This window comes from Gymnodraco acuticeps, unplaced genomic scaffold (genome assembly GCF_902827175.1).
Source record: "Gymnodraco acuticeps unplaced genomic scaffold, fGymAcu1.1, whole genome shotgun sequence".
Classification (NCBI taxonomy): Eukaryota; Metazoa; Chordata; class Actinopteri; order Perciformes; family Bathydraconidae; genus Gymnodraco; species Gymnodraco acuticeps.
In genome coordinates this window covers 1,142,147-1,164,363 of record NW_022992351.1, presented here as the reverse complement: position 1 = coordinate 1,164,363, position 22,217 = coordinate 1,142,147, and the positions used below count along the sequence as shown (strand labels likewise).

The 22,217-nt window shown below is 40.0% G+C and overlaps 2 protein-coding genes and 1 long non-coding RNA gene across 8 annotated transcripts in view; 2 read left to right on the top strand and 1 right to left on the bottom strand.

The window, feature by feature from the left end:
- Window positions 1-2,779, top strand: part of rarga (retinoic acid receptor gamma a) — a 38,472-nt gene extending 35,693 nt beyond the window's left edge. For all 5 annotated transcript variants that reach the window (XM_034208973.1, XM_034208974.1, XM_034208975.1 and 2 more), the window contains one exon: window positions 104-2,779. In XM_034208973.1, coding sequence (XP_034064864.1) covers window positions 104-459 — 356 coding nt within the window. In that variant the 3' untranslated portion in view covers window positions 460-2,779. The remainder of the gene's footprint in view (window positions 1-103) is intronic.
- Window positions 2,780-5,889: 3,110 nt separating this feature from the next.
- On the bottom strand, window positions 5,890-21,062 carry calcoco1a (calcium binding and coiled-coil domain 1a). 2 transcript variants are annotated; one of them, XM_034209360.1, is made up of 15 exons: window positions 20,869-21,062; window positions 19,512-19,665; window positions 19,322-19,424; window positions 14,579-14,781; window positions 14,222-14,434; window positions 13,783-13,931; window positions 13,617-13,686; window positions 13,347-13,502; window positions 12,670-12,924; window positions 11,898-12,023; window positions 11,327-11,422; window positions 10,356-10,443; window positions 9,871-10,184; window positions 9,577-9,668; window positions 5,890-7,944 (listed from the first exon to the last, which is right to left on the bottom strand). In XM_034209360.1, the coding sequence occupies exons 2-15, from the start codon at window positions 19,641-19,643 to the stop codon at window positions 7,917-7,919; spliced, it is 2,025 nt and encodes a 674-aa protein (XP_034065251.1). In that variant the 5' UTR covers window positions 19,644-19,665; window positions 20,869-21,062; the 3' UTR covers window positions 5,890-7,916. The 2 variants fall into 2 exon arrangements, with proteins under 2 accessions (XP_034065251.1, XP_034065252.1); XM_034209361.1 differs by having other exon boundaries at window positions 9,937-10,184.
- Window positions 15,086-22,217, top strand: part of LOC117541972 — a 41,969-nt gene continuing 34,837 nt past the window's right edge. Inside the window, exon 1 of the long non-coding RNA XR_004568360.1 lies at window positions 15,086-15,307. This is a non-coding gene — a long non-coding RNA (uncharacterized LOC117541972). The remainder of the gene's footprint in view (window positions 15,308-22,217) is intronic.

The following is a 22,217-nucleotide window of genomic DNA, read 5'->3' as shown; positions in this document are numbered from 1 at the left end:
ATTCAATCTTTTGGTGTTTATTTTGTATCCTCTTTGTAGCAGGGGAGCATTGTTTTAAAGACGAGATACTTATGATCTACCATCGCCATGCCCTTTGTTTCAGGTGCAGAGAGAGCCATCACTCTGAAGATGGAGATCCCAGGGCCAATGCCTCCTCTGATCAGGGAGATGCTGGAGAACCCAGAGGCTTTTGAAGACCAAACAGAGGGCAAAGAGAGCCCGCCCCCCCCTCCTCTGCCACCACCACCTCCACCGCTCGCCCAGGTGAAGCAGGAGGTCGAGGATGAGGACGACAGCTGGGCCACAGAGAACGGCAGCGAGCCATCGCCGGAGGAGGAAGACGAAGACAATGATGACGATGAAGATCGAGACAGGGGCTCGGACAGTGATGGGGAGCCCTGGGGGGTTCTGGATGCCATCGATGGGGCGAGGAAAGGCCTTGTTGGGAGGGCGCAGTGAACCAAGCATTTCATACATATACACATGCACATACAGGTTAAAACACAAACATACATAGAGACATACAACACGACCTCACCTACTCTCCACCTCAACAAAATGCTGGCCCTCCCCCTGTCTCTCCTTACTGCACATCACTGTGTCCTCCTCAGCGGAGCACAGCAGAGCCTTATGTGTACAGACACTTCTAACTCAGGCCTCATGGTCCATGACAACTGAACTACAGAAAATAAAGCAAAGGAGAGATGACAGTAGACCATATGAACTCCTGGCCGAGAGGGAAGTTAACGTGACAATAAGAACAGAATCTCTTTGAGAAAGCTTAACGCCGTTTTTTTCCCACTATTGTAGTTTGTATCTGAATAGGGGAACGGCCAAACCAGACACCAGAACTGAGCAGTTGATTCCAATGGATTACAACGAGCACATTTCTGAAAAGACAACAAGAGTACAGGGCAAAACCAAATCGAGTATGCTAACCTTTGTTTTTGTGGTTATTGCTTTTGAATATTGTTTTCAGTTTTACTTTTCTTATTTGTTTCAATTTATGAATAAGTCCATACATATCTATATACCATTATATTTTTGCCTTTGTTTGTTATTTGGTTTTTTATATATGAATCCTTTTAGACATTGTTTTCTTTGAAGAGCTTTCCTGAGAAGATATTCTTAAGGAAAGAAGGGTAATCTGAACTGGCTGGGTCTTCCTCATCAGCTACATATGCTTAGCTGGGGCTTTTGGGGGCACTATGGCTCAATGTGGATGTCAATGATAATCAACCCAGAGGACTATTGTTATTTTGCAGCGACTTAATCAGTTTCTGTTATCAGGGAATTGGCATTATTATATTAAGCTCTCATTGTAGCCGACTTGTGCTGTCAATGCTGAAATAATTTTGTGCCAAAGTTAGGAAAAGTCATCTTTGGAGCATGAGTTTGAGTACTGGCAGGGACACCAGCCTTGATCCAGCAATCCTCACAGCAGCACGCTCATTCAAACATGCACTAACACACCCTGATATCACACACACACACAAGCATACACACACTCCGTTGGCTCTACCCTCAGCTGTAGCAGATGCGCCGACCTGGCATCATCAGAGGTTTACATTAGACCGTATATGTAGCACTTTTGTGAGCCTCAATTCAATGAAAGGCACATCCTGTCCACTGAGAGTGAACTGTCTGTGAGCTTACAATATTTCCATTAGCATGTCCAAACTGATGACAACATCAACACACAGAATACAATCAAACTTAGAGCACTCCCCAATGATGTCAATAGAAGAATGCACACTTACAGCACGGAGAAAAAAACATCCAGTAGCAACATCATGCATCAACACAACGAACAAAAACATATGCAAGACAAAAAAAGCAGGAATCTTTATGGAAGACATTTTGGAATCAGACTCAGGGCTTTTCAGTAAGGACCAAACCCTAGCTGCTTTCAGCAAGCTAGAAAAAGGCAATATTTATGTGTGTATTCTTGACTCTGTTTTGATCAGCTCAACCCCTCATTACATTGAAGGTGACTAGTCTGAGCAACAGCATGGATGCCAGCGTGACTCTCCCAGAGGGGGACGAATCATCATGGTCATCATCACTGCCCCGCCGGTGCTCGCGCTGGCTTCCATGCAAACAAACTGCCTTCTCATCCCAAAAGCCATTATATCATCTTGTCTTCTTGTGTATATCGTCAACTCTTTTTAAAGAAGCTATGGAGGATTACGAGTTCTCATGTATCCTTTCTTTATTGCCAAAATGTCTCAGTAGGCGATCAGCTGTGGGAGCTTGGCTGCTTTACAGCGCAGAGGGTTTTTTCTGTCTCTCTTTGAAGCAATATGAACATTCTTTCTGTAGCAGTGAGAGATCCCATTTTCTGAATATGTGCAGGTCTCCTCAGTGTGTGTATGTCTGCGTGCGTGCGTGTGTGAATGCTTTAACATGTTGTGAGTCATTGTGTGAATGTCTTCAGCACGGTGCTGTCCCACAGAAGATCTTTTGTGATGACCTCATCCCTTTTCTCTCTCTTCTCTCTCTCTCTCTCTCCTCTCTCTCTCTCTCTCTCTCTCTCTCTCTCTCTCTCTCTCCTCTCTCTCTCCTCTCTCTCTCTCTCTTTCTCTCTCTCTCTCTCTCTGCTAACCTGTCATGATGTCAATGATGGTAATTCAGGCAGAACATTGAGATGATGTTGTTTCATGTTTTTTGTTTTTCAACATGGCCAAGGTGTTGTCTACCCTCTGTTTATGTCAACTCTTGTCATACAAAGAAAAGCCATATAAACAGTAAGGCACAATAAACTACTTTTGCGAGATTACTGGACTTTGTTAATTACATTTCTCTGCAGAAATATTGGTAACATTGTTTATAAGAGGGTAATCAAAGTGCATTATAATGCATATATAATATTTCATAGCTCATAAACATACATAGAGTTTTCTGATGCACGCATTGAAGCATCCAGATTATGCAACCTTAATCATCACGTTTTATTGTTGGTTGTAAGTAAAGTGTAGTCTATTTTCATGCATTAAAATAATCTGTTACATCAGAAGTGACACCAGAATTGTCACTCATGCAAGGGAACAAATATGTAGCCTTTATTTAACCAGGTGATATGAATGCAATCACAGTAAATTAGTAGCTTTGAGTCAGTATAACCATGCAGTACCAGATGTATCAGTAGAGGGAGCTCTTGCACCATGACTGCAGGGAGCTCTGCATGCAGCAGTGTTCACCGTGCATGCAGGATGAAAGCAGGGCCTGATGGGTCACGGGGGGATGTGGGTGCAGAGGCCAATAAATTACAGCCTGCTGCTGAACAAGGACATCAGATAAAGGTCTGTTCACTCTGCAGTTGGAGGTAAACTATAGGAGGTAAAGAACATATAGTTTTTCAATTTCAATGTAAATCATTCTGTTTTGATTTATTTATAGAACTGAGAAAAGGTGGACTAATCAGAAAATCCTTATACGACACAACAAATGAAAACAAAAAGATCAGATATAATTATTGTATCTCATTTAAAGAAACATGAAAAGGAATGAAAAATAGCACACAAGTTGTCAATTAAAAATTAATTTTCAAGTAGAAATTATGTTTTCTTTCCATCTTATTGTAAAGGTAATATATATTGTTTTTCGACTTTTAGATAAGAGATTTGAAGATACTCTCCTACTGTGCAACTGAGTTTCCACAATTAATTATGTTTCATAGACTAAGCCATTAATCAAGAAGATAGCTGGCAGATGAATTGATATTTTGGAAAATCGTTAGATAAACCCAAGATATTAGTCATGTCTATATTGAACTTCTGTTAAGGAAAATGAAAGTGATGCTTCCAGATAAACACTTACATGTTCATGGTCAAACATGGCCGCAATATGTATTGGACTCATGCCATATTAGATCTCAAAGAAAAGAGATCCAAAACTGAATTGAGTTTGGTAACTCAACTCAAAGTTAACTCATTTAAAACAAGCACATTAATAAAATAAGCAATTTCCTTATAAATGTCACAACAAATCTAGAGTTATACGTTTGTCCCAACATTTATTACCACAAGTGCATCAGTCACTGATAAGAGCAGCTCTCCTGGCATCCTGATAAAGAACAGGAACCCTCTCTGTAAAAGACCACTGATACTGAACAGCTTCTTTTTTTTCTTCATCACACGAATCAGTGTGGGATACTTTGCCTCACCTTGATTTTATGAATAGAGAGAGAGAATCAGAGGAGGGTGATACACAGAGATGAGAATCTATCAATTATATGATTGCTTTAATTAACTATCATTAAAGACAGATCAATAACGGCAGACTGGAATTAAAATAAGGTCCATACATTATACACTATTTTACAAGGAACAATCAAATGGCCCCATATACTGAGCTCCTGGACGGTGTTGCCATGGGAACCCAAGGGAGGGTTTGGGTGTGCTTGAGGGAATTTAAAGGAGCCAGGCCAGATTTCTATATACTCACTCTTCCACATCAATGATTCTGGATTAACCAATTACATGAGTAAGGAAGTCTTATTCCCTAGAACTTAAAAAAAAAATGAAAATATGTAATGAAAGGCCTCTGGAAAAGAAGGTATAACTGTTGAATGAATAAATAAAAGGGTAAAAATCTCTCATGTAATATACTTGTAGCCTCAGGACATCAATTATTCAAATAAAATAGTAAAGAATCTATGAAGTAGGTCATGAGTGTGGCATACCAAATAGTTTCATTTGAATATTTAAACATAGAGAGAGCACATTTGCTGAGTTTGCTCTGAACATAAGCAAACTGCAGCGGTACCTTTGTCAACACGCAGGAGAGATAATGGAGCAGGAGAGGTTCGCTCCTCAGAGAGTGATCGGGAGGATAAAGCTCACTGAACCCAAGTGCTCCTGGCAGCAGTTAGGGGGGGAGAGCCTGGGCTCAGGGTGTGATAAAAGCAGAGAGTGGAGGTGCATGTGCCCTGGGTTTGCTGTGATAAAAAAAAAACCTGTGGGGTCTTTCTACGTGGACCTAAAGCTATATACGAGACAGAGAGGCGTACGTGTCATGTGCAGGATGCATGGAGTTGGAAGTGGGGCCACACAGCACATTATTTGTCCCCTACCTGGGTCAGAACGGACAAAAAGGACATCTTCCTCATGTGTTACATATGCAGCAAATCCATGGAGGCTTGGGAATCAGTCAAGGGAAGAAAGAAGAGGTGAAGGGAAGGTGACAAACGTTTTCAAGTGCAAAGACCATCAATTATAACACCTTTCAATGTGCGAACAGAAAGGGAGGCGGGCGATCTTAAAGGAAGGGTAATGGAGAACGTGATGAAGAAACGGGTAAAGGTATCTGTGACAAGAGTGTGAATGGAGGGTGGGACAGAAGGGAGGAGGAGGGAATAAACAAGGCCAGGTAGAGGAAGGAGTGAATTGGGAAAGGGAAGCGAGAGCTGTGGAAGGCGGGTGTCAGAGTCATAAAAACTCGGAGATGTGTTCTGGCCTCTGGGTCTTCATATCTTTTACATTTCTAATTAAAAGAGATAAAGAGTGAGGGAGTCATCAATCCCACAGTGATTTCCCAGTTAAGGTTTTAGGGGGCTGTAAACTAGGCAGCCCGGCATCATTGATTTTATAATTAGCTATCGTCACCCCAGACTTAAGATGGAGGGAGTGTGGTGCCGGAGGAGTGTTCACGCACAAGGATGAAGACGATGAGGAGCTCTTGCCTGAGGGGAGAGTGAGGGAGAGCCAAAGGTGAATGGAGAGAAATTCCAGAATGAGAAATATATCTGAAACAGGCAATGAGCCAAAGGGGAATATAGGTTATATAGCTGTGTGAAAAGAAATGGCATAGTTAATTACCAGTGAAATGTCATGTGAGGATCCAAATATTGCTATGATCTTTGGCCAGAAAAAGACACATTAGACACGATAATGGATACATAAACCTCTTTATTATACGTAACCCCACCCAAACCCCGGTACATGACTGATAAGAAAATACACAGCGATGTACATGTGGGATAACCTTCACACACAAAACTTCAAAACAAACCATAACCACTGGAGCTTTATTGCAACCGGAGACGTGTCCCGATGAAGAGCACTCGTCCCTTAAACTCTCAGTGGGATAACAAAAGAATAACTTCCCTAAAACATAAAGTCAGATTACAACCACAAACAAGGACTATGGAGGATACATGTAGTGTAGTGTGCAATCTTCTGGGAAAGAATACCAGGCTCCTTAAAACATTCCCACTTCTTTACAAGGAGAATCAACATGTACTGCAACACCAGAGTACGCAGTGACACAAGGTAAGTGAGAGGTTGGACAGACATTAACTCCTTTCGAGTACTTTCATAATCCTGTTTAATCAATCAATTAATTTCCTCCACTTTAAACTCAACATGCCGGTTTCATTCCCTTTCATTAGCACCAATATCTCGAAACAATATAACTCAAATCTTTATAGTCAAAGTACGTTTTTAAAAGCAGAATGTAAGAATAGAATGTGTAAATAAAATATACGTAAACACAACACACAATGGTAATGATTAAGATAATGATGAAAGGACACACGACTGACATATAAAGTATCCGTAAATCTACTTTTCATCTAAAAACTCTTCTATAGTAAAAATAGGGTGCAAATTTAGCTGATGAAATCATCAAGCATCAAAGTGTCTAGCAAATATTTTTAGCCAAGCATGGAAAACTTTTTCACACATTGCACAGAGTTGCGTGAAAGACTTTGTCAAACTAAACCTGCATAGTTTCATTGCAGCATAGCCCAAGTTAATTATAAATAGAAAAATCATGAAAAATGTATACAGTATTGATTAAAAGGTATGCAGCGATTTTTATTAGGCAGTATATTGCCATAGGGCTAGGGGAAATATACCAACACCATGTCATGATGTCGGGATCGATAAAGCTTTTTTTCTTTGATTATTTTAAAAATTATTCTAGGCACAAATTTAGAACTGCATGATTTCTGTACAATACAAACACTAAATATCTAAACGGCCAGCTAGTAAATTAGCATTTAATTAAAATAATTACGGAATCCAAGATCATTACAAAGTAAAAACAGCAGCTGATAAATGGTAAAGAGCTTATGAGCATTAATATTATAATAATGGTGAAATAAAGGTACTGAAGTAGAAAGTTGCATCTGGCATCTATTTAATAGACTTTAAACACAATCTGTTCAATAGGCTTTCTATTTCAAATGCATCTCCACCCGACAGCGCGTCTGCATCACTATATCTCCTTAACTGCATCTGCATGAAAACAATCAACTTCTACGGCGTACAAGAAAGTGCATATAAAATCTTACTTCTGGGTAAATGGAGGAGAAATATGATGCCATGAACCTACATTACTGCAATATAATTCTGGCACGATGCTGTATCATAACTTTATGCTGCCGTGAATAGCGTTCAAAGCTGCTGTGGAGAATTTAATGCTGGAAGAGAGTTTTGCCATGATTTCAAGAGGAGCCGGGCCCACACAAAACATCATAATTACAGTGCCTGTCATGACTCCTAATCACAAAAGTCATAAAAACGACATAACATCCATCGTAAAGCCCTCAACATAGCAATGATTCAACAGAAATCATTCTGCTACAGCCTGCAAACTCTCAAACGCCTGAGCCCAAAAGCACGCCGTTTCATACTGTGCACCAGCCTTATGTCCGTCATAAACACGGTGTTGACCTGCCACCACGAGCATTATGTCATTCCTAACAACTAACAGCAAGGGCGATAACACAACAGTCTAAGAGGGGAAACTCAAGGTTCACTGCAGATACAATAATTGCATATTAACATTTTGTGTGTGTAGTGAGTGAGCTGTATATGTGCTTGTTAGTGGAAGTAATGTGGAACCACATTAACTCAAATAAAAACCCTTTTTCTCTTTTTGATCGTCCGCCTTGGCTTAGTGTCCACTGGTTACCACAGCGAGGTGTCGGCCAGATCACTGCAGGATGAGACAAAGCAGAGTGTGCGTGTGTGAAAAGGTGAAAGAAAACACACGTTCTGGTTGAAAAAGGAGGTTAGACTGAAGGAGCGGGTGAATGGGAGAGAGAGAGCTTTAATGATGCTGAAAATTGGCCCGTGACTGCAGTACAACCCTCAGGTAAATCATTCCTACAGCTTGCTGTCAACTTATCTGTCCCCTTGTCCTCCCATCTCGCCCCTCCCACATCACAGCTCTGTCTCACACAGTCTCCCCCCGCCTCACCCTGACTCAACTTCTTTTACGACCACATATTCAAAACTTCCATCTTCCAGCCATACTCACCCTGTCACCATAAATAATTGGTCACATGTATCTGGGTGCATTAGTAAGCTTTGAATTCACTGTGTGCGCCTGAAACCATTTATCTTTGAGACCTGAAGGGTAAACTCTGCACTCAGGTGCTATGCACGAGTACAGTTACTTCATTCCTTTCTCTTTTAAATACTTTGGGCTTTTACTTCTCTGCATTTAAGAAAGAAATATGACACTTTTTGCCAGACTGCAGTTATCTGGCTGCTGTGTTCACTAATTGCTCTGCAGAGTAAGGTTGTACACACAAATCAAGTCATGAGCTCATAAAATATGATGCATTGCTAGAGTTTAAGACCAGCCAGTATGACAAGAAGAAATGTGTTGTCTTGTTTGGCCTTTAAAGAAAATGTCCTTTTAACATGCAGGCAGTAATGCAGAGCCCCATCTTTGAACATCAAATCTTCAGCTGTGCTGAATTGTGTTGTCGTCACTTGCCTTACCCTGCATTAATCTAACCTAAATCCTAGAATATATTTCAAGGGAAGGCAAGTTTATTTATTAGGTAAAAAGATATGCATACTGTATTATGAGCTAGCTATTTTGATTGTGATATTTTATGATCTAACTGATATCTTGGTCTGTTTGATCAAATGTTTGTCAAATTTAAATTTCTGGAAGCTTCATCTTTTGTCTGATTCATGCCATAGTTAGATTTTTTTAACGTAGCACCTTTAAAGTTTTTGGGATGTGCGTTACCTACAGTACAACCTGTTTATCTAAAACTAGTCTCATATGAATGTGCCCATCTAAATATATTTTTTTATTTGTAGAAGCTTTAACATTTCTAGCAACATTTGATTCTTGCATGTGTCACAGTGTTATAAGTAGCTCTGGTGGAAGCACTTAAAACCTACATTTAGATTTCAACACCAATTAAACAAGACACAAATATTCCATTACTAGTAAAGGCTCAGAGACAACTATAGACATTAAAACAATTACTAAAGAACTCAGCAAAACACTGCTTGTTTGTAAAAGGGTCACAAGTGAATAGGGATTGATTAACAACACTTGACAATCTTTAACACGCTAAGTGGAAGCTTCAGGCAATGCCCTCTAATAGTAATAGTAAAGCACAATTACCTTAAAACTGTACCGTACTAAATCATTTATATTAAGCACAGGCGAAAATAACTTTCTCCCTAAAGCTTTTAATAGCAATACCTACAGTATATACCAATTGGTAATGCTCCCTGTGTGTGTGTGTGTGTGTGTGTGTGTGTGTGTGTGTGTGTGTGTGTGTGTGTGTGTGTGTGTGTGTGTGTGTGTGTGTTTTACCTGATAACAGTGGCAGTGTGCTCTGGCAGCAAAAGTGCTCTTTCCTCTTCAGAGCTGAGCCTTCCGCACTGAAGTGTATCAGCTTCCTCCTCCTTTACACCAGAGAGCAATACACACACATAGCAAACACACACAAAGACAAACACACACACACGCACACGCACACAGAGCAGATATTACAGTCTAATTCCTGGCACACTAGTGGCCTAATTGCTCTGAGGAGATAATGTCCGTATCAAACGATTCACTGCCCATTATTAACTGGTGTGCACGCCTATCAGCATGAAGACATACCTCATTTTCAGTATCGCATGCAATTACACTATGTTGACGCTGAATGGCTCGAATAGCGTGTCTCACCGAATCAGAGCTGTGCGGCAAAGTGTCAGCGTCGACCTGGTGTGGCGAGGAGAGCGGGGCTGGCTGGTTGATGACCACCGCACAACTCTCTGCCTCCCTTGGGGAGGAAGGAGGGGGGGCAAGGAGCAGGAAGTTTGACTGGCCCTGCTCACACAACCTGTAGTGACCCAGAGGTCTTGCTGGGCGGAGGGGCTGCAGAGCCTCTGGGTTTTCGTCCTCAGAGTCGGATAATGCACTACCAGGCCGCCCTGCCAGATAGAGAAATTGACAAAGAAAAAGTGTTCAGTTTTCCTCAAAGCACTGCTCCTGTCGCCCCCACTACAGAGGCTGTTCGGAGGAATATTTAGCGCTGCTGTTATATGATGGTTTACACTTTTATCTACAGGGCATATAGTAGATTAATGTGTGGCTCCATTCACCTGTAGAGGCAATCGGGGCAGCACTCCACTTGGCTCTGACCATTGTTCCCATCTTCTGCTCCAGCTGACAGATGTACTCCATCAACTCCTGTAGTGGAAAATACAGCCATCATATCACACGCCCGGGCAGGACTTTCATCGTGGCTTCAGCAGCCATCACCCTCGTAACCCTCATGATGTTCCACTTCTTCCAGCCAAAGCCACATAAAATGGTAACAAATGCACAGCCGCAACACTTGTTATTATATAAATATCATTATCTCTGTTCAATAAACATTTAAACATTAGTTTGATTTATCATGTGCCACAGATTGGCCGCTTCGCTCCCATGTGGCGGATGTTAAAATTAAGCTGGACACTGATTTTAAAAACATTGACTATCTACTCTGCCAGTTGCGGGCTATTGTGATGGTGGTTATCCAACAAAAACTCTGCAGGCACTTTAACAGCGTCAGCACTGACTGCTCTGAAATCCACTGATTTATATTACGCTATAAACCATTTATATTGCACAATAACAACCAAGAAGACAACAACAGACGAAGATTCCCAACACCTGGGACATTCACAATCCCTATACTTGCATATATGTTACATCGGTAAGCTTTAGGATATGAATACATTAATAATAACGAGCATTTAGGGAATAAAAACGTATTTATAGATGCACTCAAGCTGGAGAGAGGTACAAATTGTAACTTAACTTTAAAGCTAATAATGACTAAAGTACTGCAGTTATGGGCTGATTAGGATAAAACTGTTACACTTTATTTGTTAATCTATACCATACCATAGCCATTTATTGGCCTTGAGACCTTGTCAGCTGATAATGAACAGCACACATATAGTTAGTAACTGTGACACTATACAGGCACGTGTTTTCAAAACAGTATAGCTTCTCCTTTTTGGACATATTCGGTAGGCTTCAGCTTTAAGTTGTCCCCTATGTTTAATTAAAGTGAGTTTCTGACCTGTTTCTCTGCAAGTATCTGCTCCTTCTCTTTCTGGGCGACCCTCAGGCTGGCCTTCAGCTCCTGGAGCTCCCTGCGGGTTTCCCCCAGCTGAACCTGCAAGGACAGAGAACACAGGACAGGGTATGTCAGAAAAAACAAATACTCTTCTACAAAATACAACTGTGTAGCAAACAAAGTATATACACAGTACACACACATATATATATATATAAAGAATAGCTTACGTTTTCTGTACTTAGAAATTAACTATATAAGAATATCTTACTGTTTAATTGTAAATGTCGTTGTGTTTATTGCAAACACACAAAATAAAAGTGTTTTAAATATTAGCTATATAACCTTTATTTATACAAGTAATCTATTGAGACACAGGTTTTGATGCTAAAGAGAAACATGGTTAAGAAACAGCAGCAATACAAAATAAAGTTACAGACAAAAAGGACATTCACCCACAGACAAAATAAAACACAGTCCTAAAAGTGCCAAAGTGTACAGGAACCCCTACAGCCATTCCGTCCAGATATTACAAGGAACCCTGAATGCAGTAAGTTCCGAGTGGTCTGCCCACCCGGTTGCAATCCTTTTCCCTGCCGAGCTCGACCTCCAGCTTCACTCTCTCCATCCTCTCGTCCTGCAGCCTCTCCTCCATCTTCTGCATCTCAGCATTGTATTTCTCCAGACTCTCGTGGTTCTTCTGTCAGGGATGAGCACACATACACTTTCTCAGTATATAACATTCTTCATTGGTTCACTGGAACATGTATGAGCTAAGGAACTGTTGGAACCATAATGTATTTTGGATAATACTTTATCTGCATGTTGAATGTATCATGCAGTTCCAACATTGAACACAAGATGGAGCATTCACTTGTGAGTGTATATATATGTAATCAATGGGTGATGCGATTCAGGTGTGTGGGACAGAAGTAAACTGTTTTTGAGCATGTCGGCAGAAGCTGTGTTGATATGAGCTGTGTTAACCTGTATGTATCAGAGCATGACAGGCAGGCATATTGTTCATCTGAATGGTAACAGAAAGGCAATATGGATACAATCAATATGGTGAATATATGGAACACAAAATAAAGGATAATCAAGGATATACACTCGTATGGACATTATTTTATCATCTGGAACATGCGTCAGAACTAAGTTCTCCCGTTCCTATCCCTCAGTGGCTTAAGTATAGATAAGGTTAAAAAGTCACTACAGGAACATATAGATCTTAAATACATAATATTTTGTGTTAAAACATTGCTATTGAAGTTACATTCAAACTTTAACTCTACCCCATCACAAATGATTTAAAATCTGCACTTTATTCTAGCAGCTATATGTACCTCTGCAATGCGCTGGAGATGCTGCCTCTCCTGGGTCCAGCGGGCTCTTCCCTCTCTCATGGCCAGACTGGAATCAGCAAGCTGAAGTGTGAGCTGTGCAGCCTGCAGACGAGCCTGATGCAATTCCGCCTGCCCATGATCCCTCTGGGCCACCATGGCATTTAGATCACTCTTTAAGCCCTCTGCAGCGCGCTCGCTCATGTTCAGACGCTCCCGCAGGCTCCACATCTCCTTCAGTGTTGCCTCGTTCTCTGCCTGGAAATAACGGGAAAAGAAAGCATGTTGGCTACATATCTGAAGATGATTTCCCAAATAATGCCAGTTGGGGTTATAACTAATACAGAATATGACAAGCCAAAGTAGTTCTTCAAGTATGTCTGGTAAAACTTTAGGATGTGCTTTCATTATTATTTAAAGCTATGTGTGTTAATTAGGAAATGCACCCATGTATAAGTTGAGGTATAATAGGTAATTGAGCCCATGTGTTAAGATACATTTGGTTTGCCGGTGCTTAAAGGAGGTGATGCATTAAAAAAGGACAACATGTATTTTGAACATCAGTGAAGCATTATTCTTGTCTTGTGAACACAAAGACATTTAATGCCCCTCGCATACAAATTTGCCGATTCCAGCTTTAATGATCAAACCGTATATTATTGTCAACCCTCATTTCCAACCTCTTTCCTGTGTGCAGTGGTGAGTTTCTGGGTGAGGGTGGTGATGCTGTTTTGGAGCTGCAGAACACTCGTGTCTCTCTGAGCCAGCGAAGTCCTCAGCACCTGAAACTCCTTCGACAGACTTCGGAGTTCACCTTCTGTCTGTTCAAGCTTGGTCTTATAGGAAAAACATGACACAGATGGGGAAAGAGAGTGCGATGTTTAAGAAAGAACAACTAAGACACCGCTTTTATTATGATGTACAGCAATATTCATCTGCATTGAAATTACCTGCAGGCTCTTTTTCTCACTATCCTCTTCATTTTTCTGAGCTCCTGCCCTCTTTACTCTTTCCTTCATCCTGCACACATAGAGTTGGTTACTGATGATCAAAAGTACTCATGAAACCCACATAAAACTTAATGTAGAAGCGACAAAGCGGAAAAAAACGTCATACCTTTCCAACTCTGTCTCTCTTTCCACGGCTCTCTGTGTCAGGGTTTTCATATCCTCCTCCAGCTCTTTGATTCTCACTTTGCTCGCCTCCCTCGCATCCAATAAAGCACTTTTCTCCTGGGCTAGTGATTCTCCAAAAGCCTGCTTCTCCTAACAGACCGGAGGCATTTTTAATTTTTACGAGGAATTGTATTTTATTATGACATACACTAGGCAACCCATATAAAAATATATTAAATTTTATATTTTAATATAACAGCCCAGGCATTTTATTAAATTACATTAGTACTTAAAATTGAAAAAGACATGACATCGTTTGAGCAAAGACATGCTTTGAGAATAAAGGCACAGATACAGAAGAAAAATATGGAAACGTCCAAAAGCGAATCGGTCATAAGTAAATTTTCTTTCCCTCGTCATTTGCCTAGCTCTATACATACATTGTGCTCCGTCTCCATCTCCTCTAGCATCCCTTGACTCTGCTTCAGCTCGTCCTTCAGCCTGGCGGTTTCACTCTCCAGCCCTCTGCGTCGTCTGTCCCAGGCCTCCCTGGCCCTCTTGTAATCTTCCATCTCTTTCTCCCTGTGCTTGTTTTCTGCTTCCTGCGCCTGCAGCAGTTCAGCGCGCTCTCGCAAACATTCCTGCAGTCGACTCTGACGAGAGACAGAAGGAAGCGGATGGGAAATAAAAAATTAAATGTTCCAGCATATTTGTTTTATCATCACTCATTAATTTAGCAAAACAAAAATACTTTGCTACCTTATTTTGTAAATATATTCTATTATTGTTATGCTCACCTGCAGCAGTTCAGCCCTGGGCACTACCAGCAGCATGCCTGTGCCTCCTTCCTCACCATGGGGCTCCTCCTCAAAGGTCACCAGATCCTCAAGGGGCTTTGGAGCGCAGAAACTAAATGTGGAGCTGCGGGAGCAAACTTCCCCCTTTGCGTCGATGTATACAAACTCATAATCTTGGGAGCTGGTCTTGGGTAGGTAGGAGGCTAAGAAGTGGTAGTAAAAAGATGAGACATGAGATGTTACATTTCAGTTTTCAGTGTTTTTTAGTTTTTTTTACCATTATGATATTCATAGGAGGCTTAATGCATTTTAGATGGCTAGATAATTTAACTCCCTCTTATTTTGGGAGAGCAAATCTCCTTTATAATAACAGTCTTTATGAAAAATAGTATACCATGATTTAAAGGGTTTAGATTTTAAATGTAAATGTATATGCATAAAACAAATCATTTACTAATGCAATTTAAAAAGAAAAAAATGTATTGTATCGCCACATTGATTCATGAGCAGATTGCTGCAATACAGCTTCCCACCACGAGCGGCAGCATTCCGTCAATTAGACCAGGTGAGCGCCAAAATAAATGGCGTAGAGCAAAACATTTGATTCACAACGCTCGCAAACACTTTAGCGGGCTCCTTTAGAATGAACCGATGGTTTGTTATTGATCACCGACTTGGAAAATACTTTGTCCATCCTGATATATCTTCAAGAAGTCTACCTTGCCTTGAGTACGTTTTCATTTTATTTTATTTTCTTTTACCTTTATTATACTTAATGAACGCAGATAGCTTTTCCTATGCAGGTAAATTAATCTGTCCCGTTTGAGGGCTGTTTCAGGTGTTGTCATCAAAGTACTAACATTTCGTCAGATGAGAGTTTATTCTGTCTGTTAATTTAGATGAGAATATAAAGTTTAATCTTTCATAAAGTTAGTAAAACAAGTCTCTGTGAGGACAGGTAATCTGAGGAGCGGCCTACACAGGATGTTTGTCTAGCAGTGCTTCTCAAAGTGTGGTCCGCGGACCACTGGTGGTCCGTGAGTATATTGGTAACATTTCACATTTGAAATTAATTAATTACTTATTTTCAGTTTTCCGCACTCTCCCGGGAATATCTCCGCAATGGAACAAGCTTAATAACGGTACGTCCACACAGCAGCTTTTCAAAAATCTTGAAAATCTTGGAGCTGGGCGTGTCTGAAAGCTTGGGGATTTCGCGACCAACAACCAATCACATGAATCTCCCGCCCCCGACATACAAAGCAAAAAACCCCGGTTCTTCTCCACTATTTCTTTAAACATTTATGAGATTAATGTCTATGGTGCTATTTTATGCTACATTCCATGCTGGCTAATGATACTGTCTATGCTTGCTAGCAATGAAGTAAACTAGCAACGAAGTAAACTGGATATAAAATCCCCAAACAAGCGAAAACCTACCAGTTTCCCCCACTGTCTCTGCCTCCTCCCTCCATGCCTGGTTCCTCCGGTTTGTATCCCGGTAAGTAAATAGGGACTGGTCATAAAGAACCGGGTGATTTGCTACCGCAATAACTAAGTTCTCCTCCATTTTTGTTAGGAATATAGAAATGAACTGCGGGTCTGGTTCTCCCAGCTTGCACGCGGTTTGATTGGCTAGCGCTTGAACTGTCAGATTTGCATACACGGATCTGATTGGCTGTCGCTTCCAGCTCAGCCTCAAAAGTTGAACATTGTTCAACATTGGAATCCTGAACATCCTGGAAATCCTGGAAATCTTCGCCTCGCCCCCCCACAATGCAGTTCGGCGACAAGCGAGGGAAAGTGACGTCATCCCCATTCAAAGTCAATGGGCGGAGACGCGCTGGAAGCGGTGGACAAATCGCCAAAAGCTGCTGTGTGTACGGGCCGTGAGTTTCACTTGTTTGTACCATTTTCAGGCGATTTGTAATCTGTTCTAGAAAAACGATGTGATTTTGGATATTTGTGGAGTTAGGTGGTCCGCGAGTGTTTTTTTTATTGGTTAAGTGGTCCTTGGTATGATAAAGTTTGAGAAACACTGGTCTATAGCCAGGGGGGTGCACATAACTGGTACGCAGATACGCATGCGCGGCAAAAATCTTTGAATTGCGTAACGTCACTTGTGTCACTACGCGCCTTTGCTACCTCAAAACATCTAAACAAAACTGAAGTTACCTACTGTAACCAAGCCCCCAGGAAGTGCGCCGGAGTCTGATGAGAATATTCGTGCTGGTCAAACGGCGGTACTACACTTCCTTTAGGTTGCTGGGCCCAGAAACACTTTTTCCCATTGACTTACATTGGGAAAGAGTGGTCTGTAACTCGTTGGATAATTTTTTTAAAACTAAATAAACTACCCAGTATGAACGTTTGTATAGCCCTTATTAAAAACATTCGTTCCTCAAGTTGTAAAAATGTGCTAATAACGTTATTCTGAGAGTTATTTCCCTCGGCATTATGAACGTGCATCTAACCCACGGGACCGCGCTGCCCGGCACGTTCATGTTACGTGTTCAGTACTACATGAGTTTCTCTTTACCCATGGATGCACAATAAGAACGGACCCATATCGCCTTACTGCCACGGAGCTGTAATAATGGATATATTGCACATGTTTGCTGTAATTCATCATTTGTAAAATATTACACTACATGGGCTGTATGATGTAAATCTTGTACCGTAAATGTTGTATTAAATAAAGTTAATATTACCGACGTAGATTAACGTTCCTGTAGCTTCTTATTGCACTTGCAATTGTTTTAGTTACTTGTGGGCTACTTAACATGAATAATCACAGTTACTATCCTTTTACTCCATCACATTTCAAAAAGAAATAGGCTATTGTTATTTTAACTCCACCACAGTAATCCATCATCAGCTTTACTTTTTAGATAAAGTTTTAACTCACAATTGATCATAACAGGCTTCAACATATACATTTTTATATATTACCAAGTGGTTTCATGTACAACCCACACAAGTATCATGCTAAATGAAGCTCTGTTGCTTGGATATCAGTAGACTAACTGACTTCAAGTCATGTGATAATTTCTTAGTATTTGATCCTCCAACTTGGCATCAGGAAATGCAAGGACTTCACAGTTTTGGCAACAAGTTTTGGAGAAAGCAAATCGGAGGCTTAAAAAGAGACAGGGAGGTGCATCTTCATCATCTATCACGCAAGAAGTGTAAATAGAGGACAGTGAAGGAGACACTGAGGAGGACCACGCTTCGTGTGGGGTGAGTACCAAACGCTGTCTCCTGGTACTCATCTGAGTAACTCACTAAAAAAGTTATGTGCACTATTATCTATAGCTCTATTTTACAACTAGCCGATTCTTCATTAAACGACAACAAGGTTTAGCTATTTATTTAAGGTTGATCAAAAACATTTGGAATATGGAAGATAATCGTTAATTAAGAAAGAAAACGTAAACATTCTTTTAATGAATGCTTCCTGTTTCTCTCAGAAAGTAGGCCTATTAGGTTTACCAGCTTTGATGAGGCTACTAAATAACTTCTTTCTTGATTCACTTTAGTTTTGCTAAGACATTAAGACCAATATCTTTTTTAACTGGCTTTTACTTAAGGTGCCTTGTCATTTGTTTTCAATAATTTGTTTAATACTATTTGTTATAGCTTGTGTACCATGTATTTATAACATTGACTTTACTTTATTTTTTAACATTGCATTTTCTATTTAAACATGTAATTTTCTATTTGATTTAATATGTTCTATTCTTGTTACTTTACTGTTTATTCTGTGCTGTTTTTAATTATTCTTTGTGAAGCACAAATATTTCAGTTTTTTATTGTTCTTGTCTATTTCTGCACTACTTTGTTGATAGTGCTCTTTTTATCTTGCTCTGTAAAGCAAGATAAAACCAATATCTTTTTAACTTGCTTTTACTTAAGGTGCCTCGTCATTTGTTGTCTGTTTTTTTATCAGAAAAAAATTATACTATTTTTAATTTTGCTCTGAAGCACGAATATTTATTTGCATAATGTAAGGAGCCAGCCAGCTTGATTTCCTCCAGGCCATAAAGCTAAGATAATAGTATCCTTATCTAACACAGGCTTCATGTTTAGAATGATCTAGACTTTGCCATTTTACAAAATGTGTACAGTAAAAGGGCCTGATGGAAAACAGAAAAGGAAGAATGACATACAGCAAAGTTTATGAGCTGTATTATATCTTAAAGCACCGGCTTAGGTCACAATGCTGATGATAAGGAAACATCTGAAGTTTATTTATACTTTTCTCCCTCTGCTCTTGGCAGTACGCTTAACTTAGTGAAAATGCTGTCAATGCTGCACCCGCTGCACATCTGGCCCTCGCTGAATGGGCTTATCAGCTGCCTTTGATAAACGGTACAAAGAGTTTTCTTCAGTATTTAGTAGTAGTTAGAGCAGGCTTCAACAGAGGCATTGTGCTTATCATCCTCATAATAACTCAGTATTGTAACCATGATACAGCCTCGTCCCATGTTAGAGTCCAAGTTGAGGGATATTTGTCTTCTGTTTAGGATAAGTTCAGTGGAAACACTCTTTTAAGGTACAAATAACATTTTCTTCCACTCCATAGAGTAGAAGCTAGCCTTTTGTGACTTAGAGAGAAATTCAATTTACAGAAACATCAATCTCCTAGTGAAGGTTTTATATGCGGATCTAAACACTGTACCAGTATAGATTCTGGCTAACTATGGGAAATAAAATACAATTAGAAAAAAAGGTAATGAGTACCCTGGAAGTGCACACAGCAGTTGACATCCATGCCCTCTTGATAGTCAGCCGGGGCCAGTGCCCAAACAAAGGTGTGGTAGTCCTTCACTGACAGCCATCCCACCTGAGGAGCAAAATATGCACAATGTTATTTGCCATTAAATACTCTTCATCCACATTATTTTTCTGACAGTCTTTAGGATAACTGTACCTTGAAGAGTCCTATCCAGTCATTGCTGGCCCAGTTGTGCTGTGAGCTCAGTGTGTAGTGGCAATCGACTCTGCTCTGAGGGAAGTAACTGCAGCCCACGTTTCTGAACTCGACCTGCCAAGTGTTTTCCATGGCAACACTAAAGGAAGGCAGGCTATTTTTCACATGCAGGAAAAAAACCACAATGTTCAATGTTGTTAGGAAGACAAACAAGACAGAGCCTGTAGTCTGTGAATGTTTATTTTGTGTAAGTGGATATCCTTAATTTGTGCCAACTTGAGGAGAGAACATTAGAACGTAACCTCAGTGACAGCACTGCTGTTGAGCAACATGACATTACATGTTTGTCACAAGGGTTATTTCAGTCATCGTCAACATAATTTGCTATTGTACACCGTGCACGTGTAAGCATGAAGGACAAGGTGTCTAGAACCTTCAGCTTGTATAGGGCTCAAATTTCACTGGCAAATGCACTTTTGAGGAATTCCTGCTTGCAGTTAACCATTAAACCACTTGTGGCTCAGAGAAGGCATTATTTATTCATTTAGTATTGTGTGGGGTGTTCAATCCACCATATGTTGAGTGTGAGTAACTATTGCATGCGCCCGGTCATCCTGACAGACATTCAGGTGACAACAATTGCAAATAAATTAAATTTGAGAGGGGATTCTAAAGGCACTATTTGGGCCTAAAGTGTACATATGCTGCAGTTGTAGATTAACTGTACCTTTCCCATTTTTTATATTTCTCTCTCGTGTTACATCAATTTGTATTCTTGTTAATTTAGTTTTTCACTTATTTGTATGGTTTGGGAACTGAGCTGTTAGATTTTTGTATTTTATTCATTTAATTGTTTCTCTGTACATCATTTTGGTGTGGAGGCTTTAAAGTACTTAAAGTAAGCTGTGTTGTATTGTATAAGCCAAAAATAACTATAGAGGTGTACAGTTTCTATTTTTGTAATGCATCTTCCTAAACTTTGCAATAAGGAAAACAACTTATATTGTTTAAAAAAACGTTTTGCAGATGTCTTCAAAAAACATGGATCGGTGACAAAAATATACACTAGCTTTCGGAGGGTTCACATTACAGGGCACGAGGCTTGAGGCCCAACAGTAGCAGCACATGTAGTGAAAACAGTGTCCGTGCACGTCGATGAAAACATAGGAAGACAAACATGTCAACAAAGCAGCTAAAGGTGGATCTGAACCTGGAGGCCTACTCGCAATTATTATCGACGTATCATTAGTTAGTGGGCTGTGCGTGCACGTCAGGCAAGACAATAACAGGCTTTGTTAACTACAAAGACATCTGCGCACATTATGGCTCCACCGTCTCGGCCGGTTATCCTGCTTACCTTTATCGCCCTCGCGTCTCTGTAAACAGTCTAGACGAGCCGTCTCTCTATTAGATACAGGAGTCACAATGTGGGATAAACAACAACAAAAACATGAGCGATACACACGCACTTTCCTCTTCAGGCTCAGTTGCTCCAATAACCCGAAACAATAACAAAAAAACCAAAGCAAAACACAAGCATGACAGCTTCACTTCCACTGCCGAATTATGGGAGCTGTTGTTCATCATGTTGCTATATGTACGTTGAAACACCGAATTTAAACTACATTTCCCAGGCTCAGAGCAGAACAGTAGAGGTCGCACTGGACGTAATATGATGCTTCTCATCGACTGTCGTTGTTTTTCTCATCGCTTGTCAAAGCTCAGAGAGCCACTGGCTGTCTGACAGAGTTGTGCATACTGACCAATGGGAATTAGTATCTCCGGTTTGCGAGGAGGAAAACAACGATTAGCGGTTGATGCAGCTAAACGGATGCGAGCAGTATGAGAGAGAGCAAGCTGATCCTTTACATTTCTGTTGTAATTGTTGTTGTTGTTGTTGTTATTGTTGTTGCAACCTTAGGCTATATCTCATATATTACAGAGAATCTTTTGAATGTTAACTTTATTATTTCGCAAATTTCCTATTCAACTATAAGGCTATTTAATTTGAATCACAGTAAGATACTATGTTCTCTGCGACTGGTATTTAATGTAATGTTTTAATTTTTAATTTTTTGCTAAACATATGAATCGATGTTCTGTAAAAGTGAATTATGAAGGTTTTTCATAGTTGCCTGCAGAGGTTCAAAAAGTCTAATCTTGTACTTAAATAATAGTAGAACCAAAGTGTAGGAATACTCTGCTATAGGTAAAAGTCCTGTACATGTAAAATTATAAAAGTATTGGCATCTAAATATACTTACATTTCTAAAAGTACTTATTATTGAGACTGGCCCGTTTCGCAATCATATATATATATATATAAATACATATATATATGATATGTTTTAATTATAGTTACTGATGTATTCATATGTTTATAAAGCTTGTAAAGGTGGAACTCATTTGAATCCCTTTATTTACTGCTGGGTTGAATGATAATGTATAGATGTAACTCAAATCTAATTTAAGTGTTGATCATATTGTTTATCACTAATCTGCAAAGTAACTTAACTTACTACATAAATGTAGTGGAGTAAAAGTACAATATTTACCTGAGTACGAAGTAGCATGAAATGGAAATACTCAAGTAAAGTACAAATACCTCAAAATTGGACTCAAGTACAGTAATGAGTAAATGTACTTAGTTACTTAACACCACTGATTACGTGTATAACCTTAAATTATCATCTTGTACAAAACTAT